This window comes from Dipodomys merriami, unplaced genomic scaffold, assembly GCF_024711535.1.
Source record: "Dipodomys merriami isolate MVZ:Mamm:240054 unplaced genomic scaffold, mDipMer1.0.p SCAF_8, whole genome shotgun sequence".
NCBI lineage: Eukaryota > Metazoa > Chordata > Mammalia > Rodentia > Heteromyidae > Dipodomys > Dipodomys merriami.
Genome location: NW_027206401.1, coordinates 47,623,560 through 47,649,495, shown reverse-complemented (window position 1 = coordinate 47,649,495; position 25,936 = coordinate 47,623,560). Strand labels below are relative to the sequence as shown.

The window sequence follows — 25,936 nt, the reverse complement described above, 5'->3', positions numbered from 1 at the left end:
TATCTTGTTCTTTCATCTGTTTTCTTTTTTTGGTGCTTTGAAGGCAAAACTTGATTCTTGCTTCCTGCCAGAGCGGAGATTCTCCCTACACTATAAGCAATAGTGGAGAAGTTTGAAGTCAATTAAACTACTAGTTTGAATGGGGCATGAGGTGAAGAAATAGGTTGTCAAATAAAGACTTGACTAGCCTTTGTAGGTTTATACTCATTTTTGAGAAGATTACATTACTCCATAGGATGTAAGATTTTGCTGTTTCTTAAAAGCCTTATGATTACAAACCCTTGGTCTGTGTCTTCTTTTTCTTCTACACAGTGGCAATCATAAGGTATTAAAGCAACAGGAAGCATAGGTGTTAGGCAGTCCTCCCATGCAAGTCCTGTGGTCGGTCCCGGGCTCCTTTTTAAGGAGATTTGCAGTTGGCATATTAGTCACTAGATTTTTTTTTTACTTCCTTGGGAAAGCAATGCAAGGATCACATCCAAAATTATAGTGCACCTTAAAAAGCAGCATACCTTTAGAACGAAAGTCAATAAATTACTTGTACAACATATAAAATAACGTTTTTCTACGGCAGCATCACCTCTGACGCCTGAGTCATGGTTAGGGAACCTGGAAGAGAAGTAGCAGGATGGCCTAGTAACTTTGCCAGCTTTAAAAAAATGTTTGCAACTGCTTTGTTCCAGAATCAGTATATAATGAAGTTCGATTTTATTCAAGGCACCCCCAGATAACGCAGAGAAACACATACAGTAAAGCACTCACCTGCCCAAAGCCGGACGAACCTGAATGAATGGAGGTTGTCCAGAGACCTAAGTAGAACAAAAGCTGATCCAAAGGGAGGACTAGGTTTAGGTGCTGTTAATTTGTCACCCCAACAACCCATGTGTACCCTAACCATTGGGACACTCAACCAAGCTGTCACAGAGACCCCTGTAAATAGCCCATGATTGGAACTTCCTTTATTTATAAGGAAGGACCATTGGAAAAAAAACAGTTAAATGTCACCTTAGTCTGCAAATATTTTTCCTTCTGTTCTCTTGCTTTTCCTTTTCATAAAAGGTTTAGGATTGACTCAGGGATCCCAGGGAAGGAGACAGACTAGGTTTTAAAATTTTCATTTGAGGCAATTTGGATTTTGGTCCCTAGTGAGTCATCCCTTTGAATCAACCTAGAGACAATTTTGACAAGCAATGGTTTAGAATAGTAAAAGACACAGACATATCACAATAACAATTCCAGTAGCTGTTCATGGTGGATGATAAAGGAAATAATGTTAAAAAATATCTAAGGAATAGAATGATAGTTTTTAGAGTAATGTGTTTTTTTTCTCTTTTCTTTGTTTAAAACCAGTTCCTATTGCTGGGTGGTTGAAGAGGAAATCAAGCAGTCAGGAACTGGTGAGAGGAAGATGAGGGTGGAGTCAGGTGGAGAGCAATAAAGACCCTTTCCCTCCTAGCATGTCTGGGGTACATGTCTGGGCTACCAAACAACCCAAATCAGGAGAACGGATGGAACAAGGTCAATCCTACCAGTTGCACATGAGTTGTTACTGGAGCAAATCAAGCCAAGAAGCTGGTTTGCATCTGCTTATGGTATGAGCAGAACACATTCCTTGTTTTCCAAAAGAGAGCACTTAAAAAGGCAACATGAAAGTGAAAAAATAAAATACTGTCTTCGAACTGCTCCACCATAACGCATAGTTATATATCATATGATAGTATAGTTATAGTTATAGTATCATGTGATTCACATTGAGTTAAAATTCTAGCTGTCACCAGTTTCCCGCAAAGGCAAAACTAGTGAAATACAGAACTGTTTGACTAGGCCAAGAAATTCCAACAAGCAGAACAAAAATGGTAGCTTCAACGCAGTGATTTCTCCAAATCTTTCTCTGACACCCACACACCCACCCACCCACCCACACACACACACACACACACACACACACACACACCCACACACACACACACACACACACACAGGACATGAAAACCCAGAGGCAGGTTTTAAAAGTGGAACTATTTGAAAAGAAAAAGCCTTAAAAAAAAACCCTACTGCATGAACTAACACATTTCTGGCATTCATACATATTCAAACATTTAGTGCTACTATTTGTACAGAAAAAAGTTAATAATACTAAAACATAGGTTACTATGATTTCACTTTTTTGCCTACTAATCATATACTAAAGTTCTCCTTTTACATGCAGCTTTAAATATTGTCCAAAACAATGGCACAAATCAAGAAACAAAGTCAATCATCTATTCCCCCACTGCCCACCACCCCATCCCCACATCAAACTGTTCTGGACTGCCTTGCACAGCCAGGCTGGAGTGGCCCTCAGGCTGCTGAACTAGAGAAGAGGGGACCACTGGAAGGAGAGAGCTGATTGCTCCTTGGGGCACACCTTCCTGTCAGGGCCAGGACACCCCAGAGCCAGGAAAGCTGCTCTGTCTGAGTTGCAAGCCAACCCACTTTACAGCAAGGGAAGCAAACCCTCAAGTGAGGGTAGGGTGTGTGTGTGCAAGAAGGGCTGATGCCTTGTCTAAAGCTTCAGTATGAAGCTGCCTGCAGACAAGAGACCAGCAGAAAAACCTCAGAGTACAACTCAAAGCATTTAGAGGAAGAGAGGAGAAAGAAATATGTTAGCCTGTGTCAGGGGTAGATCTCAGGCTTAAATCTGCCCTGCTCTCTCCTACTTTTACAAGCTGCATTAACCTAGGAGCTGCCACTTAAAGGCAGGACACCCAGGCCGTGACTCAAATCCTCTCAGGTAGATGTCCTGGGAGGTAATCCTGGTAGGAAAGTGGGGTGGCTTATTAGCCACTTCCTTCAAAGGAGAAGGTCCTACTGTCTAACACTTCCAAGAGCAAGCCAAGGCTGGATGAAGTGCTGAAATGAATGTGACATACTCCCTGGGTAAGAAATAGTTCTACCTTGATTTCTAGGAGCCAATGCCTGTCAAGTTCCGGTACAAAGTCTCAGATTCCTGTGGTTGTGATGTACTCTTGAGTGAGACATCTTAGATCCTCCCCGGTTAGGAAACTGAACCTCCAGCATCAACTCCAAGCTTGATCTGCAGTGAAATTTTACATAGGGCAAGCTGGGGAGGAGGTGAGATAGAAAAATATTCAAGCGGATTATTGTTTACACATCCTAGGATGGATTCATTATTTGGCAAGATTGTATTTTTTTCCTACATAATTATCACCTGAGTGCTTTTTAATTAGCTAAACTGTTTTACTTTTTAACTAAAAAGCAAAGAAAATACAGTATACTTGAGTTACACTGAAGTTACAACTTCATTTAAGAAAATAGGTTTGACCCCAAACTCAGTGCAAGTGGCAGAATTGACCATTACTGTACAGTATCTGCAAGAAGAAAACAACAACAACAAAAACAACACAAAAAACAACCCCCTACAAAGCACGAACCCACAATGCTCACATGACACCATTTGGTGGTGCCCAACCCAAATCAAAGAGAAAAAGCCTGAATTAAACTTTACAAAGAAAAAAAGCTTCCAACATGATTGAATTTTGTCCATAAATAAGTACAAATTGAAATTGAACCATGAAGCAAGAAAAATGAGCAGGTTGATGGTTACCAAACTAGTTCTAGCACTACAGACAAAAGAAGAGGAATGTTGGAACCTGTTTATAAATGAGAAATAAGTTTCCAGTTTTAGGTTGAAAAAAAAAACTGAGGCATGCAGGACTTTTGCATATGGATATATATTTCATATATATATTATATATACTATGTACAGTCTAGCTATAAAACTTTGATGTGTATAGAAGCTGTCATCAATGAAAAAAATTGAACATTCAGAAGAGATTCCTGAGATAGGGTTTGTGACATGGGCCACTGAGAAAAAAAATCCGTGGTGGGGTCCTAGAGGTGTTGTCGTCTATCCCTGTGAAGACTGAAATAAACCCACAGACAGACAGTGTCAGCACTGTTGTCTTTCCTTGCCTGAGCAAGGGGTAGCACCATTGTGAAGGGAACTATCTATGACTCCTGCTTGAAGAGAGCAGGGAATACTTCAGAACAGTATTGCTGCTAAGACCGCTGTAGTGTGCACCAGATTTGTTCTTGGTTCTTCCAGACAACAGATGTACAGTGCCACAGGCTGACTGAAGAACACCTGGATGGGAGAGGTGTGAAGGTTGGGAGGCAGATCTGAGTTCCTAGGTGTAGTCTTTCCTAGGCTGTTCATCCGTTGTACACTTATCAGTCATTTCCTGGCAAAAGTCCACAGTCACCGACTGGCTCCTGGGTTCCAGAGGAGGTCCTCTGTCGGAGAAGTTTCCTGGGTCAGTACCTTCCAATCTCCTCCCAGAGGTACAATTCTCAGAGGTGTTGCCTGGTACCCAGGGGGGCCCGGGGGGAGCCACACCTGGTTCCAAGCAGCAGGGCACATTTTCCCCCACTGCACACTGGGAGGCTGCAAGGCTCTGCTCAACACCCAAGGGAGGGGGGTTAATACTGGAGGCTCCAGGGAGATCCATGGGTATGAGGACAGGGCAATAGCGGTGCAGGGCCTGGATCTGCTCAGGGCTCTGGATGTCTCGGCACACTTCCTGGGAGAGGCAGGAGAAGTTGTCCAGCAGTTCCCCCATGCATGCTTTCAGTTGGTTTCTCTCTGACAAGAGTTTCTCTTTCTCACACACCTGGATGAAAGACAAAAAGGGAAGCTTGATCCACCCGGATTTGGAGGATAGAAGGCCTCATTTCGTAGGGTTTTCCAACCTTTGTTTTTATATCCTACATCGTAAACTAACTCATAGATGAGTAGGTGAGGATAGAGATACTTAAAACATATATACGCACAGGAAGTGTGGACACATACGTCTACCTGAGTACTGGACCACATGTGTACTGACATTAACACCTGCTCCACTGCACCTCTTCATTACTCTCTGATGCCTAAATGTGGCCAAAAAGTCACCACCAAGCAGAAAACTGAGGAAATCAGTGTTCTGGCTTATAGGAACTTGGGGGTTTGAGGAGAATTGACTAGAAAACTCTTAGTTGCAAGCTTTATATATGAAAATTTCCCCTCTAATGCATTAGGTTGGTGCTTTTGAGTGACAGAAACCAACCGATTCCAAAACTCTGACATTCTAAAAAAGAAAAAAAAAAAAAAAGAGGAAAAGCTGTGGAGATGATAAAGAGATCTGTGGCTGCCAGGGCTAGGAGGGAGGGGAGAGGATGAGCACAGACAACAGTTGAGCTAGTGAGTACTCCGCAATGCACAATGGTGGATGGCTGACACGACACAGGGATCGAAACTGATTGGTTGTACAACACCCAGTGAGAACCTGTTACAAAATAAGGGCTTTGGGTGACCATGACAGGTCAGTAGAGGTTCACCCATTGTAGCAAATGTCCCCCCCTTGGTGGGGATGCTGAGGGTTGGGGAGGTTGGGAGTGTTGGATCAGGGGCTACCTGAGACCTTTGTATTTTCCATCCATCTAAAACTACTCTGAAGAAGGGAGTCTATTTGAAAACAATGCATCATTGACCATCGGCAATTTCACATCAGCAGCAGCAGACCGAATGCGGCAGGGCTGTCTCAGAACACCGGGAACCATGCCATGAATCTTAAGCAGGGATTCTCCCCAGACTCAGGAAGGGAAGCCAGAAATGTGCCCCCTGAGTTCTCACGTATTAGTGCAGAGGAGGATAGAAAATCAAGGCCAGCCTCAGGCACAAACATGAAGCCCCCAACTGCAAGATGTAAAACCCAAATAGAAGAGGTCGGGGGTGGTAGGCACCTCACTTGCTGGAGGGCCTGTGGTGGTCAGTAGTCAAAACCCAGTACCACCCAAAATAAAAAGGCACATGTGTTCTTGTGTGAGTACGATGTATCACTTCCTCATAGAGATGAGTTTAGTAGCAGAAAGGAGATTCAGGAAGGTGCTACCAGCAATCCTGTGTGAGGAGAGGAGATGGGGAGGGTCCATGAGGCACACACGAAGTGACTGAAGACCCGGCACAGGAATCAGTGTGAAGTGAGGCCTGTCCGGCTGTGAACAGGAGAGGATGTGAGAGAGAGGGGTGAGCACTCGACATGGGAACTGCGCATGCACTAACCCGAATGCAATCTGGCAGGCAGCGTGGGCATGTGTGTCGGAGAAAGATTTACATGGGGAAAGGGCACCTGCTAAAATATTTATAAATTTATCAAGAAAACATGTTTTCAAAATGAAAAATAAACAGATGTACAAATGTAACTTGACAGAAATACATTATGCGAGTTTGTAAGAGCAGTGGGTGTGTGGGTATGGGGTGTGTGTGTGTGTGTGTGTGTGTGTGTGTGTGTGTGTGTGTGTGTGTGTGTGTGTGTGTGTGTGTGTGTGTGTGTGTGTGTGTGTGTGTGTGTGTGTGTGTGTGTGTGTGTGTGTCGGTGGGGGGGGAACTGAATGTGGGGCCTGGGCAAGCAAAGACAGGGGGCTGGCTCCTCCCATTCATGACATCCCTTTTACTGAGACCAGGCAAGCGGGTACAGCACCCTGGTTATGAGATGGTTGGCAAATCAACCTGAGGGAGAGGCCCTGGTGGGGAAGAAAAGGTTTTAAGTGCCTGTCTGTGCACCCTGGATCCCTCCTCTCTGAACCTGGAGACTGGAAAAGTGACGGGACAGGCAGAAGTGGAATCTCAAGCTCAATTCGGCCTCATTGTCTTCACCAAAGCACTGACCTCTAACAGGCTTACTCACAGGAAACGTGTGCCAGGCCACTTTCTACATAGGAGGAAAATGAAGTGTCATGGGTGACATTATTTTGGCTCTTGGCAGGAAAGGCTGCACAAGTCATACCTTGGTTAAAAACATGAAACCCTGAGCTGAGCAGGGTGGTACATGCCTGTAATCTGACCACTCGGAAGGCAGAGGCAGGAGGGTTAAAAGTTTGAGGCCAGCATTAGCTCCTGTCTCAAAAAAATCAACTCAACCCAACTCAACCCAAACCATGAAGCTCTAAGTCATAAATGAGCAAATGAAGCACTCATTCAGTACCCAAACAGTATATTATATAAGGGGCTGCTGAAAAGTGGTGGAAAACTAGGAGATGTCCTCTCTCTCTCCCCACCCTCTACCTCCCTCCCTCCATTCCTCCCCCCTCTCTTTTTCTGGCAGTACCAGGGTATACTCAGGGCTTTGTGCTTGCTTGGTTTGCCCAGTTAGCTAGCACTGAACTATTTTAGCCAATTCTTCAGCCCAACTTTTTCTGCAGGCTTCACAGATTTCCTTGTCTGGCTGGATGGCTTTGAATGTGGACCCTCTGGCTCTCAGTCTCCTGAGTAGCTAGGATTATAGTCATGATATTGGTGCTTGGCTCTTCTTGTTTTTCTTTTTTCCCCCAGCTAAAAAATACTACTAAAGTATTTAGGTATTCTGTTATATAGTGTACATTTCATTGTTAGGTATAACACAAGTATTCATTTAGAGTGCTGATTACTAAAATCAGGCACTTTCCAAGTATGGGTAGAGATTTACTTTACTTCACGAAGAATGCCTGTTGAGAATTACTATGGACATGTGTCTAAGCTTCCACAGACTCCCGCTTGGGAAGCTGGGTGATCTAAGGCCTTTTCAGAAGCCAGACACTTACTGGCAGAAAAGCTCTGCTTCCTTATGTGGTTTAAATTATATCTTCCTTGACTAGCTTCTAATTTTTGACAGATATAATTGATTGATTGATATTTTGTCAGTCTTGGGGCTTGAACTCAGGGCCTGGGCACTGTACATGAGCTCTTTTGCTCAAGGTGAGCACTCTACCACTTTTTTATTTTTATTTTTTTTGGGTCCGGTCGTGGGGCCTGAACTCTGGGCCTGGGCGCTGTCCCTCAGCTCTTCAGCTCAAGGCTAGCACTCTACCACTTGAGCCACAGCACCACTTCCAGCTTTTTTCTTTTTGCTTATGTGGTGCTGAGGAATGGAACCCAGGGCCTCAGGCATGCAAGGCAAGCACTCTACCACTGAGCCACCTTCCCAGCCCCGCACTCTACCACTTTGAGTCACAGCACCACTAGTGGTTTTCTGATGTTTCTGAATCTCAGCCTCCTAAGTAGCTAGGATTATAGGTGTGAACCACCAGCACCCAGTGATGTATTCATTTTAAATAATAACATTTTATTTAATATGTAGTACTTTATTATGCTTTGTTGATATTAGATTATCAAAATACATTTTGCTGTTAAAACAATGTTAGGGCTGGGGATGTAGCTCAGTGGCAGAGTCTTTGCCTAGCACTACAAAAACCACAAAACAAATAAAAACATCAAGGAAAGGTTTGGAAATAAAAGAAGGTTAAAATCTCCTGATCAAAACAATCATGATTTTCAGGTTATTTTAGGGCCATGGACATTTCCTGAAAGCCAACAACAGGCCAATGTTAGAAATTTGGAGGGAACCAAGACTCTGTCCTTACCCTTGGGAAACAGGCTAGGACTAGGTTTGAGGCTGGTGAGACACACACAGAATCTGGGACTGAGCCACAGCACTAAACCAGAGGTCAGATAAAGGTTCCTAGGAGCCTAGCCCACGCTGGGACTCAGGAAAGACAGGCTTCCAGCAGCGGGGACCTGTGGCCTGAACATAAAAACACAAAGAAAATAGCTAAGAGAGGGAAACCAGCATCAAGCGAGAGCAAAAGAATAAAACAGCTGGAGACTGGGGAAAACCCGCAGCCAGCTTGACTTAGGGGTCAGGTCTTAGCAAGGCAGTGGGAGGTAATGCTGAGGGGCAGTTGCTGACTGAACCTCAGATTGTGGGGTGGGGGAGGGGGATGTCTTTGTGTGTGTGTGTGTGTGTGTGTGTGTGTGTGTGTGTGTGTGTGTGTGTGTGTGTGTACGCTGGTCTTGATGCTTGAACTCAGGGCTTGGGTGTTGTCCTTGAACTTTTGTGCTCAAAGCTAATACTATACCACTTGAGCCACAGCTCTATTTCTAGCTTTTTGGTGGTTAATTGGAGATAAGAGTTTCAGAGCCTTTCCTGCCTAGTCTGGCTTTGAACCATGATCCTCAGAACTTAGCCTCATAAGTAGCTACAATTACAGTGTAAGCTACCGCATCCAGCTATCTTTTTGAAAAAAATTAAGAAAAGATATGTAATAGTAGTACATATTTGTAGGTATATAGCATAATGTGATATTTCTGTGTACAGGTGTGTACGAAATATGTGGTGACCCAATTAGAGGAATGAGCATTTTCTTCTCGCTAACCATTTATTATTTCTTTGTGTCTGGTATTATTTCTTTGTGTCTGGAAGCATCAAATTTCTCTCTTCTAGTTCTTTACCAAATATATAATGATTGTTGTGAATTATACTCACTGTTTGTACTGTGGCCCATCAGAATTTATTTCTCTTATCTCGCTGTAATTTGGTACCTGTTGTCTAATCTCCAAGGCTGGTGCTGGCCAAGGAGCTGACACTAGGTGGTGGAAGCTACTGCATATAGGCAGACTTTCCCTGTTTTGTGTTAATTTACAAAGAAGTCCTAACATGCAGGGCTATCTTAGTAATATATAACCCTTCCTGGTGATGTGCAAATATCTTGTCCTTGCCCTTAGGTCTTCTCATGAGGAAAGGAATTGCTGGAATTACTCTGAGGACCCCACTAAGATCAGACCACATCGTGAGACCTCTCTTTTTTTCAGACAGGTTGGGCCTACAGACAGGTTGGGCTGAGTGAGGTCCAGCTGGTTGCCTTCAAAGCCACAGTCAGGAGCTGTGAGCTGCTTGTATTTACTTCCTGCAGCATAAGGCTGCTTACCAAGGAGAAAGCACAGGAGCATATTTCTGAGTATGGAGGAGCTTAGGAGATGGAAGTTTGTGGAGACAAAACAATCTGAGACATGAGACAAAACAATCTGAGACAAAGAGAGGATGGCCACTTTAAGGAAAAATCAAAGGCCCTGGGGCCACAAAGGGTTACAGGAGGTCATCTCCTGGGGTGACTGGCCCTCTGTGTAGATAGCTGTCCCGTTTCTAACCTATACTCTTCAGCTGAGAGACAGAGAAAGCAGGATGAAAAAACTGAATTTAGCCAGGCGCTGGTGGCTCATGCCTGTAATCCTAGATACTCAGGAGGCTGAGATCTGAGGATTGTGGTTCAAAGCCAGCCCAGGCTGGAATGTCTGTGAAACTCTTATTTCCAATTAATCACCAGAAAACTGGAAGTGGCGCTGTGGCTTAAGTGGTAGAGCACTTGCCTTGAGCTGAAGAGCTCAGGGACAGCGCCCAGGCCGAGTTCAAAACCCACAACTGACAAACAAACAAAAAAACCCCCCTGCATTTAGATTTGCCATTCAAGCTGTACCACATCCTGTGTGGTTATGTAAGCACTTTGTATCACAGTTCACCTCTCTATAAATGAGGACAAAGTAGCACATAAGTTATAGGTTTATTGTGTTGATAAAATGTGATCATCCACAGGAACAACTGGTACATAGATGCATACAGCAAACACCAGCTCCCATTACTTGTCAAAGAGAAGCCCCCAAAGAACTAATTCATACAAATGGCTAAAGGATATGATATGCTTATATAGTTACACATATTGCAGATATAAATTTACTGATTGTTTCTACTGAGAAACTAGAATATAAGCCTAAACTGTCCCTCCACATCTTCAGCTCTCACTGTCATAACTTCACACTAATCCTGGCCACTTCAGGGTGCTGAATACAACTGATGGATACACTCACCAATTTGCGGATTTCACATTCTAAATTCTGAATACAGTCCAGTTTCCTCTTGCGGCAGCGCTGAGCCGCAATGCGGTTCTTGCTGCGCCGCCGCACATCATGTATGAACTCTAGCTGTTCTGAGGTTAGCTTGTGCATCTTAATCATCATCTGGAAATCATTCCTTGGAAGGTCTGTGATTTGATCCACTGGAAAAGGAAGTTTGACCTGAAACCAAGCATAACAGAATGGAATTACTGCAGCTGGATTTTACTTTCAATTTTGGCAGGTGTAACAGTGGAAAATGGCAAAAACCTCTTGTTAAGATGACCAAGTAACATGGACATGGAAATTACTGAAAACAAGCAGTGATTTTTTTTTCCTGTTTTAAATTCACGTAAGATGAAACGTTTGGATACCAACCAGAATAACACATATTATAATATCATCATTCCTGAGATTTCGGAAGCAAATAGCATAGAAAACGTGTCTTTCTTCTTTGTGTGTGCCAAGGTATGGGGGGTTGAATTCAGAGCCTCATGTCTTGCTTAGCTTTTTCCCTCAAGGCTGGTGCTCTTCCACTTAAGCTATACCTCTACTTGTGATTTTTGCTAGTAAACTAGAGATGAGTCTCAATGACTTTTCTTCCCAGGATGACTCTGAATTTTGATCTTCAGATCTTTGCCTCCCTAGTAGCTAGGATTACAGAATAAGCCACTAGTGCATGCCACATTAAAAACATTTTGTAGTACGTTTGTAAGAAGGACTTTACAATTAGCTAAACTCTTCCACAAGCATGGCTTAACTCAGGATGTCTGTAAAACTCTTTAATGAGGCAGGCCCAGAATACCTTGAAAAATAAAACCATTAGAATGATTCTTGGAAATGACAGCAGAAAAGGAGATTTAAGGAATTAACTGGACAGGATCCAACTTGGATAAGCACAGGCACCAGAACTGAGGTTTGGTCATTCTTATGACATGCAACCTCAGTCAGGATACTTCAGTTCTCTGAGCCTCAGTTTTCTTATCTGCAAAATGGTATATGTTTCTGAACTATGCACCATGTAAGCATTAGGCACGTCAGCTGTTTCTCCCAAATGGCCATCTAATTATACATCATGCTGCCTTCCTCTGTCAAGAGGTCTGATATAGGCCCTGCCTTTTGATCAACATACTATAGTAGAGGCCAAGTTATGTAAGGTGCTCAGACTTCCCCTTAGGCCTCTTAGTTTGCTCTACAGGAAACTATCTAAGATGGCTAGAGGGACACACATGTCTCTAATAAAGTCAGTATCTGTTGAATTGACTATCTTGGGAATGGATTATTTTTTTTCAATCAAACCTGCAGGAGACTGGAGCCCTAGCCAGCACCTGAGATATCTTGGGTCAGAAGTGCTCAGATGGGCAATTTGTGACTCAGAAACTGTGAAAGAGGCCAAATGATTATTGTTCTTCAGAGCTAGGGAATGTCTGGCAAAAGTATTTGGTACATGATAGGACAGACACATATGCTTCTTCAATGCTTCTTATTGGCTACCTATATCAATTATTTTGTATGGTCTACTAATGATGTTATAACTATCCAAAAAGGTTTCCTCATCTCTAGAGGCCATGTAGTTTTGTGTTTTATTAGGCAGCAATAGATAACACATGCAGATATTTTATCATTAAGATTCTGACTTTCAATCCTTGAGAAATAAAAGCAAATAAGCACTATTCAAAGAGAGGAAGCAGCCATTCTCTTTAGGACTGGACATCTGTTCTCCCTCTATTGCTAAGTGATTACAAAACAATGGTGATTTAGAATATTTCTTAAGGAGAGAAGAGCAAATAATGAAAAAATGCATATAAAAGTACAGCACGTGGGAGCGAACCAAGGCTATGTTAGGCTATGTCTCTATGTCTATGTTTCAGTACCCATTTGATGATTGAGCTGCAGGGAAAGGAAGATTTTGAGGAGGAGGCAGAGTGAGCAGAAGTTTTGTTTTTTCCTATTGTAATTGAGAATTGAACTCAGGATCTTATTGCCAATCAAGCACTCTAGCATTGGAGCCACAACTCTAGCCCCCAGGGGGCAGTGTTGGTAGGTCTGATTGCTTAATTCTTGCTCACATCTGAGTCAAATCTGCAGATTGACCAGCAGATGGCAGCACAAACCTAAACTTCATTCATATGCTAGCCCGCTGGTAACACAGACATCAATCAGCTACAAACGTGATTTTAAATTTCCAGTAGCCACAGTAAAAGAAGCTGGTGAATTTCATCTTATACTGTCCCTTCATACAGTAGATTTAAAATCTAACATGCAATGAATATAAAGATTATTACCAGGTAAATTTTTGTGCTATTTTTTTCTAAATTCAAAGTCTATTTTATTGTTTTAGATCATCACAATTCAGATGTCACCTTTTAGGGGTTCACTAGTCATGTTCAGGGAGTGGCTCCTGAGTGGACACACAGCTCTGGTGACTCAAACACATAGGCCTCAGTTTAATTCACCAAGATTTCTGGTGAAGAATCCAACCCCTTGATTATTAGTAGGCAGTTGCTTCAGTGTCAGATCTGGGGGTGTTCCTAGCCTAAGCTTAGGCCTTTTCTTTGTCTCTGATGCAGATAGCCATGAATCCTGATCCTGGCATCAGTGGCCAGTTAATCCCCATGCACAAAAGCAAACACACTAAAGAATCATTTGACTTCTCTGTGGTCAGTGCAATTTCATTGTCAGGTTACTTCCTAGCTCTATGCTTCTTTGATGTGGCACTTGCTGAAGGCTCGTCATAAGTACTCTGATTCAGCTTCTTCGTGGTCAACTCTGTCTCATGACACCTGTGAAATTCTGGCCTAAGAAAGCGAAATGACAGTAGAACACATTACACCACAGTCAGGTGAGCCCTGCTTCTATTGCTAAAGACAGGACAAACACCTCCTTGTTAAGGGCTAGGGAAGGCCTTTGTCCACAGGGCTGTGTTTGCACAAGGCTTATAAAGATATGAAAGGACGTTTGATCTCCCCTCTCTACCCTTTGGATAACCAAGATCCTGGATGATGTCTCGATCACACAGAGGTCTTGTTTTGGGGACACGTATGTTTCGACATTGCATTGGAGCACATGGAATTCCCACTCCAGCTGACAACAAAGCCATCTTACTTCTGCTCCAAATGATGCGTACTTATTTCCCAAAAAAACCCCACCCGATATCTTCAGTATAGGCTGCAGAGAAAGTCAAAAGGCCTCCTCCCTCCAGCCCGCACCAAGAGCTACTGTATTTGAAATCATTTGGACAGCAAACAAAACAGAAGGTTGGCAGGAAAGAGGAAAAATCAACAATGCTAGTTTCAAAGTCCTTGAAGCAAAAGGCCACCTGAAGGTTTTCAGCAGGGCTGTTGCAGCTCAAGCCGCTCTTTAAGGAGGGTCAAAGGGAAAGAAAACAGTCAACCACACACTTTCTTCTATGAGGAAAAAAAAAAGCCAAACCACTCACTGCTGTGTGTTTTTAGAGTTCTGCTGGCCCGCCACAGGAAGGACTTGGGTTGGCTAGCAGGTGGGGACCCTGACTTGTTCCTAGAGGGGCACAGTAGAAAATTTCTCACAGCCCTTTGATTTTTTTTCTTTTGGTTTTTTAGTGTGGTTCATTATTTTCAGAGTCTAGTGACATTTTTTTTCAAACCAGTGGCATCTTCCCTGGAGATGAGGAACAGCTCTTTGGGTTCCTTGGAAAAATATTTTAATATTCTACTTACAGGCTCTTGGGTACCCAAACATTCCTCACTCAGATAATGACTGAAGGCTGAAGCCCCATTTCTCCAAGGAAATGCTCACAACCTAAACAGCACTAATCCTGTTAGTTTCCATCTTTCCACAGACTTATTTCTCCAACATCTCATGTCTCAACAGTGGTTTGGTTTTCAGCCACTGGATTCTCATAACTACCACACAACAGCCAAATTGACAAGAGGAAGAGTCCTGCCAGCTATCACCAGTACCTGTCTGAATGGCCTGAACTTACATTCAGCTGACCCCTTGTGGCTCGGGGCAGGTAGACTGCATAGGAAGGAAATGCCCATGGGACCTGTGGTTGCTGGATCTGTTCAGCCCCAAGCTTGCTGCTTTAGTTCTTGATTGAGGCTCAAAGACTCAGAAGCAGCCACTGAATCAGCAAGCTAAGGGCCCAAGAGGGCAGTACAGGCCACTGCTTTGCTCTGCACAATAAGCTGATGTTGATTTTACCCAGCCCTAGCTAAGTGCTGACTCTTCTTTCTCCCTGGACCACACAGGAGGAACAGGGTCAGTAGTAGCTTTTAGCATAGTACCTGCACATCCCTCTAAGCCGGCTCAGAAAAATGTTAGACCTTCCATATCTTTAACACTGAGTGATTAGGACCTCTGGCCTCAGGATGGAAAAGGGCAGGAGGAATCTTACGATGTGTGGTGCATAAAACCTAAGCATGCCTCCTTGGTACATTTATACTACCAGACATAGACAGGGGAGATGAGAGGCTGCAACTGCTCCCCATCTCCACCCCCAAATCAAAAACCAGTGCACCAACAACTTATACATAGAGTGCAGCCTGAATCATCATCCCCATTAAAAAGAATTAAAAATCATAAACTTTTAATAGAAAATTCATATATGGGACAAAAGAAGAGGAAAAAATTCCCACCCACCCACAAATCATGATTCTCTTGCTCTGGTAAGTTTCCCTAGGACATTTATCTCCTCTAAGCCTTTTGTTAAATGGTTGCAATCAGCCTATTATACCCACCTCACCACCCTATGCCTTTGAACACACATTTTACTGCCTGTGTCTCTGGTTTGTTGGATGAGGGTTACTGGAGAAGGACAGAGCTGCAGATTTGATAGAAAAAAAACCCACCCATTTCCTCTGAAGTCTCAGTGGCCAATGGAAGATTGGTTTGTAAGAGTTTTCCACCTCCTTTTCTTTTTTCTGGTGTGGGCTTGAACTCAGGACCTGGGCACTATGCTGAGCTTTTTGTGGTCAAGGCTAGCAGTCTATCATTTGGGCCACAGCTTTTTGTTGGGTATAGATGATAAGGGTCTATGACCTTTCCTTCCTAGGCTGGCTTTGAAGGGCAACCCTCAGATCTCAGCCTCCTGACTGGCTAGGATTATAGGAGTGAACCACTGGTGCCCAGCTTCACCTATTTTTTAAAAAAAGAAAATTGTTATTATCATTGTTATTATCTTTAAATAGTTATAAAAGAAGTTTTAATTTGACATGTCAGTTTATGAGTACAGTGCATCTCAATCAATGTAATCCTTTCTTTTCTTGGTTTTTACTACTAGATAACAAGGAGAAGCAGGAGGTAGGGCCATATTAGCTCCATACTCTGAGACACCAACCTCGGGAGCATCAGCCATTCATTATGCTTTTACAGAGCCCTTAGATGCCCGTAGCTATCTGGGGACAGAGCAAGATGCCCACTGGACTGACTTTGTGCTGTTGAAATGGGGACAGGCAGCCTGTGATAAGCAGATATCAATGTCAGAATTTCCCTTCCTCTCCTAGACCAAAAAATGTGTCTTGTACAAGTGTTCCTGTGCTTGTCTATCCTCAAGATCCATTTCTGGCACAAATGTGGGACCCTAGGGATATAGTGGTGACTCTGCGATTAATTAGCTATGTGGTCCCAGGAAAAGTCATTTTCTTTTTCTTCAAACTCTTTGAGGATCTGCGAGTTGGACAGATAATACATGCCCTACATAACTTAGAGGGTGGTTATGGAGGACAGAGAAAATGGTTTGGAAAAGTGCAAATATCTCATAGACTATTATTTCTGTTCATCAGCCTATCTTCCTTTGTCACATGGTTTCTCTTCTAACTATATAGTATTCTTTGGAGCCCCAGATGCCGGGGCTGGGAAGGTGGCTCAGTGGTAGGGCACTTGCCTTGCATGCATGAGGCCCTGGGTTCCATTCCTCAGCACCACATAAGCAAAAAGAAAAAAGCCGGAAGTGGCACTGTGACTCAAGTAGTAGAGCGCTAGCCTTGAGCTGAAGAGCTGATGGACAGTGCCCAGGCCCAGAGTTCAGGCCCCACGACTGGACCCCGCCCCCCCCCAAAAAGTTCCAGATGCTGACAATAATCTAGACAACATGAAAACGTTATTTTAAAGAGGAATCTGTTTGACTCCCATGTTGCCCTGAAAAAAATCTTTTAAAAAATTTAATTATTTATTTTATTTTGGTACTGGGTCTTGAATTCGGGAGCATTGTGCTCTTGCTTGGCTTTTTTGCTCAAGGCTTTTGCTTTACCACTTGAGCTATACCTCCATTTCTGATGCTTTTTGCTGATTACCTAGATATAAGAATTTCATGCATTTTTCTGTCCAGGCTGGCTTGGAGCTACAAGTCGCAGATCTCAGCCTCCTGAACATCTAGGATTATGAATATAATCCTTGCCACTAGCAGCTGGCAAGATCTTTTAATTATTAAACATACCAAATATAGACATTAAAAATATGTCTGATTTGCCAAACCACATAAAAGATTAAACTTTTTACAAAGTATATGTCAAAACCAATGTTTGGAGGGGAAGAATTAAATGTGATTCTGCCGTACCATTTCAGTGTTTGGTCTAATCTGGTCTCATATACACACTGACTTGCACACTCATATATACTTTTATCCACTCTTATATACCCTTTTATACTTATAAATACTTTTATCCTGACACAAAATATATTAACAACGCAAGTACAACTAACTGCAAATAGACCATCTTCTTAGGGTTTCTTTACCAAAATCCACAATTAATTAGAAAGGCTTTGGGTATGATCTTGTATGGAAGCTAACTACTTGGAAAATGATTGGGATTTTTGTACAATTTGCAAAAATTTAAAAGCAGACCTATAAACATGGGGTACCATGTCATACTCATTAGATGGATATAAGAAAAGATGGAGAGATGTATTGGTAGGATGTGAAGGAACTAGAGACTTCATATACTGATTCAGGGAATGAAAAATGGCACAGACCTCTTGGAAAATAGTCTAGTAGTTTCTCAAAAGGCTAAATATAAAGTTATATGATTCAGTGATTCCCCTTCTATGTAGTAATGAAGAGAACTGAAAGCATGTCTATGAAAACTTGTATGTTCACAGCAGCATTATTGAAAATAACCAGAAAGTGGAAACAACTCAAAAGTCCCTCAACCTGTGTTAGATTAATAAAATGTAGATCTGTTCAACAAAATGTACCAACAAAATGGAGTATTGTTCAACAGTGAAAAAGCAATGGCATTTTGACACATGCTAATGCAATGGCAGGGATGAATTTTGAAAATATTATTTCTAAGTGAAAAATTTGAGAGACAAAGGACCTCATGTTGTAACATTCTATTTATATGAAATGTCTCCAAATCTACTGAGACAGAGGCAAATTTAGTGGTTGATTGGAGCTGAGAAAAGAAGGTAATGTGGGGTGCCAGCTACTTGATACAGTACAGTTCCTTTTGGGGCAATGAAAAATGTCCTGGAAATAGATAATTGAGATAGTATGTAATAGTATGAACATATTAAACACCACGGAATTGTTCATTTTAATAGGGTTAATTTTATAGTACAAGAATTATGTCTCAATAAAAAATGAACCTATGTGATATATATGTATGTACATCATCTATATATAATTCAGACATATATAGAAATATATACTTTATTCCCTACATGCCCTTCCAACTTTGCTTCTAATTTTATCTTATTCTTTATAATGATTTCATTATTTATGTATTTATGAAACAAACTAGAACCTTGTTATTCATATCATGTTATGACTTTTTTGCTTAATACAACTTGTTCATTTTTTTTTTTTTTTGGTCCGGTTGTTGGGCCTGAACTCTGGGCCTGGGCACTGTCCCTCAGCTCTTCAGCTCAAGGCTAGCACTCTACCACTTGAGCCACAGCGCCACTTCTGGCTTTTTTCTTTTTGCTTATATGGTGCTGAGGAATCGAACCCAGGGCCTCATGCATGCAAAGCAAGTGCTCTACCACTGAGTCACCTTCCCAGCCCCAACTTGTTCATTTTTTTCAGTTTTGGAAAATCCCCAAGCTGACTTCTTAAATCATAAAGAGAAAAGCTGATACCATGACTACATCAAATTAAAAATTTTTATATGGAAGAAGATACTATAAATAAATAAATACACAGGAGAAAATACAGTTAAAAGAAAGGGTTAATATTCCTAAGGTTAGAGATTATGATTTCCTATAAGCTGATTTAAAGTTAAAGAGCACAAAAGAATAATGGGCAGATGTATACATCAGCAATTCACAAGAAAGGAAATAAAATAGGGAAAGACACACAGGACAGGAAGTCCACCTTATTGATTGTTATGCTTTGTTTTGTCCATCCAAAATCCAAAAGACTGATGACCACTGAAAATGGCAAGAATAGGTAGAAATGGGCATTCCTTAATTGCTGAAGGGTTTGTGAACTGCTCCCACCGGTTAGCAAGGTAATTAGGAAGTATGACAAATGGTCACAATCTTTAACCTACCTATGAGATTTCAATTCATAAAAATAAAAGCTCCACTACTAGCAATATGTTCACAACACTATTTATTGTAGAGGAAAGAAACTGGAAAAAAAACTGGAATTTCCACTCATGGGTAATAATTGAGTAAATTCGAATTCCTGGGGTCATAGATAAGAAGGAAGCATGGGGAGAGGTTCTATGTGACAGATCCAGAGGTGTGCATCTGCGGACAAAAGGAGGTGCTGAGAATTACACTGTACAGCAGTATTAAAATAAGAGATGGGTGTACATATGTATGTATATGTTGTTACATAGGATTCTGCATTATTGTATCATTATTATATCATAACGTTTCTGCAGGGAAACCTTAAATTTGTGTTTGAAGCTAGATGGGTTATACTTATTATTGAAAGAAAAACAAAGAAACCTGAGTGTAACTCAATGGTAGAGCACATGCTTAGCATGTATGAGGACCTGAATTCCATCCCCAGCATCCTCAAAAAAATTAATTTTAAACCAGGTGCTGGTGGTGACTCATGTCTGTAATCCTAGCTACTCAGGAGGTTGACATCTTAAAACTGTGATGTGAAGCCAGTCTAGCCAGAAAAATCTGTGAGGCTCATATCTCTGATTAACCACCAAAAAGCTGGAAATGGAACTGTGGCTCAAGGAGTTACAGCATCAGATGTGAGCAACAAGGTTAGGGGACAGTGCTCCGGCCCCAAGTTTAAGCTAGAGAAGAGGATGAAAAGGGTGGGAAAAGTCAAGTGTTTGAGATGGAAGAGTTCAACACATTATGTCAGTAGAGCATCTAACAGAACTTAAGGTTTATCAACATTTTTCTTTTGATCTAACTCTCTGGATCCTTATCAATGTGGAGGAAGAGAGACTGGGAAGGAAACTCTGAAGTATTAGTCTGGTGCCTGGCTGAGCTCCAGATTTGGTGTCTGATTGTGATGTCTCCTGGGGCTCACTTAGAAGAAAAGGTACCTACACATGAGAGTAGGTTGGCTTCTAGATCAGTTTAGATGAATCTGCAGCAATTCTCCTCCTGGGGGCATCACCTCTATCAGTACCACCGTTATTACCTCCTAGAAGTTCTGTTGTGTTGAGACCCTGAGCAGTTCTGGGAAACGTAACCTCCCCTACTCTAGGAAAATAAAAAAAATTATAATTGAGGGAAAACCTTAGCTTTGCCATCATTGGCCTGTCCCAAACAAACTACTTGTGATAGCAAAGCCTTTAGCAAATGTCTCTTCCTTCACTGCTGACAAATCCAAACAACAGATTTTTTTTTTTTGGAAAGTAAAAAAAGAAAATTAAAATCAGGCTATTTTTCTTTGAAGGGAGAGTACTCTTATTTCTGACTATTTTAGAGGTTGAATGAATCCTCCTTCTAAATCGAGTTACTAATTTTCAGTTCTAAGGTAGATATTGACCTGGACCACGTACAGGACAAACACGTGTGTGTTTGCTGATGATACCAAGTTCCAAGAAATGACTTTAAATTCTCTTTTGGGATGTTACAAGGGAAAAGGAAATGTATCTGAAATGGACAGTTCCTTTAAGATACGTATATGTATAAAACGACACCCCTATTTGCTGAATGGTGGGGAGAAACAAAATCCAAAGGGAGGAGGCATTTGTCCTCTGCCTGCAACTGTTCTTGATCAGTCACATAGATGAAGCTGGTCTAGTGACAAGCTTTCTTCATGAAGGACACTTAGTAACAGCTCCAAGGATAAAAGGAAACTTCTCTTGAGGTCAGAAGGGAGGAAAAAGTGAGGAGTGAGCATACAACATTCTCTCATTTTCACAATCTCTATCCCCTCAGGCCAGGGACACAGTTGTGACCGGTTCCAAAACCTAGGAGATAAGGCATAACCAAAAGGGAAAAGTTCCATTTGAACTTCTTCTATTAAATGTTCTCTCTTTCTCTCTCTGTCTCTTTGTCTCTCTGTCTCTGTCTCTCTCTCTGTCTGTCTCTCTCTCCAAGTTTGTATGGGGGCTTGAACTCAGGGCCTATGTGCTGTCTCTTAGCTTGTTGGCTAAAGGTTGCTGCTCTACCACTTAAGCCACACCTCTACTTGGGGATTTTTGTTTTTGGTGGTTAATTAACAAAGTCTCATGGACTTTGCTGCTTGGGCTAGCTTCAAACAGCAGTCCTCAGATCTCAGCCTTCTAAGTAGTGATGATTACAGGTTTGAGTCACCAATTCCTGACTGTAAGTTTGCTTAAAGCCTAACTCTTTTCAGTGCTTTCTGGTCTTTCTCTGTTCTACCAGAAAAGAGCAGGAAAGCAGGACTCAGGCAAGCTGGCAGAGAGGAAGGTGACCACAAGGTACTACTGCTGCTGGCTCAAGTGAACTCTGGGGTCTATTTTCAAAACAGGCCTGAAATAAAACTTCATGTGTTTCTTGTCCACCAATCTTGTAGAAGCTGAATAAACAACACATGGCTCTCTGAAAGCTATCTCTCTGTATGTGGATGTCTGTTATCTGGCTGGATTAACATCCTCTGCCTCACAGAGGCTAATATCCATCCCTGTGAGCACCCAGTACACTGGCCTAATAAGAATTATGCTTACTTCCTGTTCCTCCTTCTATTCTTTTTAATTTTGGTGGTGCTAGAGATGGAACCCTGACCCTTTCACACACTAGGCAAGTGCTCCACCACTGAGCCACACCCCCAGCCCACTCTTCCTTTCTTCCTCATTTTCTTTTTTCTTTCTTTCTTTCTTTTTTTTTTTTGACAGAAGGGAAGGACTTGTCTCTGGGTTTTCTCATTCCTGCTCCTGAGGTGAGTCTCCACCTGGTTATTTGTGCAGTGAATTCTGGGTTATGACGCAGATGCTCTGGAGTCTGTTTACGTAACGCTCACGCCACTGGAGAAGGGGGACTTCTCAGGGCTCCAATTCTTCTCTCCCATCCTAAGTTCACTACACAACTTAAGACGGTGCTGGTGTCACTCCTGCTTTCTCTCCTAGAAATGAAGCAACATGGATGGAGCCTGTAGATATTTTATCTACAGAGCACTTTGCTTTCAGGCAGGAGAAAAATGCTATTCTACAAAATGACGTCTTATCATTTGCCTGGGAAATGAACCATTACTCAGCTCTGTGTGCTGACTGGGGTACTTCTGCAGGGACCTTGTGACCAGGACAGTGAGAGCATTCCATCACCTCCATCATGATAGACACAGGATGACCCCGAGGGTCTTCTGTTGGCAGGAAAAACTTACGAGGTGCTGGGAAAGCATCTGTTTTGTATCCATCCATTTACTTTCGATCAATCAATTTTAAAAGAAAGTCTACAATTTGCTTCATATGGAGGGGGTGAACAGCAAGGATAAGGTGGTCAATCCTCCAACCTTTCAGAGCAGATGGAGGAGTGAAAGGATGGAAAGAGGACAGGGGAAGATTTGAAGTACCCGAGTGAACTGTCATGCATTCAAGTGACTTTTTCAATGTTCAGCAAACACTGAAATCTAGATCAACTGTTACCTGGCTTCGAAGACAAAAGTGGTTAATTTAGAGTCGCCCTGCAACATCTGTCTTAATGGATGGGGGGAGCAATCCTTTTACTGTCACCGTTAATTTTGGCAAACAAGAAGAATCTGGAAGTAATGATGGGGAGCAGGGAAAAAGAAAAATCCAGACAAAGGACCAGAGACAGTAGGTCACATGCTTGAACTTGTGTGGGTTCCCTACCTCCTGGCCCCTGTCCTGCACAGGACACGACTCACTGTCTGCTTCCGAGAACGATCCAGATTCGTCACTGGAGTTGGTTCCATAAGACTGCTCACATTTAATCTGGGGTCGGACTTGGTTGTACATTCCATCTCCTATCAGGCTTGGGTCCTGATGTTCTGTGGCAAGGAATCTGGCTCCCTGGGAACAGGGTGAGGAGGAGAACTCACAGAGAGGGAGGCTACAGGGTGAGCCCCCGCTCCCGTCCTCTGCATAGGAATAGGAGGAGCAGGAGCTGGAAGTCCTGGTCCTGGTCTCCAGGGGAGGTGAGCGAGGGCAGACTTTGATTGGCACGGGGCAGCTGGTGTTAGGCCGCATTCTGCCTGGCAAGTGGTCAGCCATCAGTCCGCTGTGAGAGTAGGCCTGTGAGCTGGGGAGGGACTGACCAGCTCCCACCCATAGACCTTTTGGCACCGGCTCAGAGAGGTCTTTGTCCAAATTGCTTGCCCCAGAATAGGAATGCACAGAGGTGCTCCCTTGGTCACAAGTGCTTGAGGAGAAGATCACACTCTTCCGATCTAGCTCTCCCTCTTGTTTGCAGAGCGCCTCCATCCCAGGTCCCCTGAGGGGAGACCCCATCGTGAAGTTGGACACATCCTTCTGGCCCACGGGGGGCTGTCCATAATTCCCTGTGAAAGGGGTGTAGTCAGATTTAAGGTCACCCTGAGTGATCCCCTTGTCAAAAGGGCATGCTGAACTCCTGGCAAAGTGCTGCTGAGATGTGCTGGGCAGGCCAGACAACTCTACACCTTTTGTTATACTGAACAGAGACCTTAAACAGGAAGGTGAGGATACGCTCCTGCCCCTATCCAGGCAGGTGGCTCCAGTGGGGGTGGGCGGGGTCGGGGCAGGGCTGGGCTGCTTGCGATCCATCTCCACATCCCCAGCTCTGTCCTTGATGTCAGGCTCATCTCCAGATAGGCAGAGAGTGATGCTCTCTTCCTCGTTCTCTTCACTGGGTGGCTCACTTTTAATCTGGCCCACGGCAAGCCCTGGCTTGAGGCTGTTGCCAGGGTTATCTTCACTGAATGTGCTTGCAAAACCTGAGGTACTGTGTGATGCTGCATTATAGACATTCTTGGTACATGCAAGCTGGTATTTCTTGTATCTGGGGTACTGTGTCAACGCATCCTTTTCCGAGTTTTCCTTGGTGTCTGTGGGCACGTCCGATTCGGGGAGCAAAGTTTCTTCCTTCTCTGCTACTGGGATGGCAGTGGCCTCAAAGCTGATGGGGTGTGAGAGCATCTGGTCCCTGGGGCAAGCCACCTTGGCTGTCTCTGAATCCATGGTCTCTTCCTCTTCTTCCTCCTCTTCTCCTGCAGAGTTCTCGTGGTCCTCATGGGGGCGCTGGCACGCAGTGTCCTTTCGACACACAAAGAGGCCATCGTCACTATTCAGGAGCTGGGTCTGCAGGAAGCTGAAGCAGGAATCCTCCAGGTTGTGCATGCGCAGGAACTCCGCACAGCGGATGACCTCGCGGATGTTTTCTCTGCTGAGTAACAGCTTGGCAGTGTAGGCAAACTGTAACAGCGGCCCAAAGCCCCTGGCTGTGACCTGTAAAACAAACAGGGAAATTGCCAACATTACCATCAGCACTGCTATTGTCCTGAATCCCTCAACTGAAGCAAGATAACCAGACAGTGCTAATGTCCCAGAATAAAGACTGCAAGGGAGCAGTTAATCTCGTACTGGGTCAGCAATGATTCTGCTTCCAATAATTAGTGCCTGTCTCGGGCATGCATGGCACTTCTGTACTTCATCACGAGAATTGAAAATCACCAGGGTCAAGTGGCTAAACACGATGACAACGGGTTCAGTGTGTACACTAATGAAATATCCTGGCAAAAATACACGGAACAATAGGACGCCTATTAACTTCCCTCCCTGACGGTCCTGCTGGGGATTGACTCCACAGGAGGGAGTAACTGTGAGACTTGAGTTCACTCAAGGCCAAGAAAGCACAATCATTTTTCTTGCCAGCCACAAAACTTGGTGGTGTGGCCCTGCTAGATAAACTCAAAGTCTGTGGGATTTCCAAAACCAGTTTTGAAAGGAAATTTTTTTTTTTTTTGCCAGTTTTAGTGTTAAGAGAAACATTGAAAACAATTTCTATTTTGCTCATCCATTATGCTTTCTACTTAAGACTTCAATCATCCTGTCATACCTGACCTGATAATGATAAAAGATGAGAACAATTAAAGGCAATGTTCTCAACAAGAAATTAACTCCTGGCCCATAAAGAATGGGGTTACAGAGCTAAGCCTACTGGCTGTCATTTCAATGGTTGAAGCTGCTGAGTGGCACAGGACTTGGGTGTTCCTTCCCTTGTTGTTAGCAGCAGCTTTGCCATGTGGTTGTCTTCTTTCTTAGGAAGTCTTCAGAGTCTGAGACTACTGTCATTTGATGCTCATCTATTATATTCTATATAGATTGTGGCACTTATGCACATGTACCCACATGCAATGACAGCATGTTATCTGAGGTCACTTGTTTCTTTTTTAGATGGAAGTGGATTGAACTTCCTGGTATTCAGAGTTGGCTTCCTTACTCTGTATGTAACACTGCACTTTCTCTAGTTTTTTTTTTTTTTGGGTCTGGTTGTGGGGCCTGAACTCTGGGCCTGGGCGCTGTCCCTCAGCTCTTCAGCTCAAGTGCTCTACCACTTGAGCCACAGCGCCACTTCCGGCTTTTTTCTTTTTGCTTATGTGGTGCTGAGGAATGGAACCCAGGGCCTCATGCATGCAAGGCAAGCACCCTACCACTGAGCCACCTCCCAGCCCTCTAGGTTCTTTATGGTGATATCGAGAATCAAATTTAGAGCTTTGGCCTGACACTCTACCACTTGAGTCCTCTTGCTTTTTGTGAAGTATCATGCTAACTTTTCCTGGACTAGCCTTGGACTGTGTGTGATCCTTCTACTTTTCCCTTCTGAATAGCCTGGGTGACAGCAAAGCACCATTAAGCATGGAACATTCTAGGTTCTTGTAAGTGCTGCTAA

General features: G+C 43.1%; 1 protein-coding gene across 2 annotated transcripts in view; it reads right to left on the bottom strand.

The window, feature by feature from the left end:
• Positions 1-1,900: 1,900 nt before the first annotated feature.
• Positions 1,901-25,936, bottom strand: part of Bach2 (BTB domain and CNC homolog 2) — a 351,042-nt gene continuing 327,006 nt past the window's right edge. For both annotated transcript variants that reach the window (XM_070010786.1, XM_070010785.1), the window contains 3 exons: positions 22,900-24,492; positions 10,715-10,921; positions 1,901-4,673 (listed from right to left, as the gene is read on the bottom strand). In XM_070010786.1, coding sequence (XP_069866887.1) covers positions 4,191-4,673; positions 10,715-10,921; positions 22,900-24,492 — 2,283 coding nt within the window. In that variant the 3' untranslated portion in view covers positions 1,901-4,190. The remainder of the gene's footprint in view (positions 4,674-10,714; positions 10,922-22,899; positions 24,493-25,936) is intronic.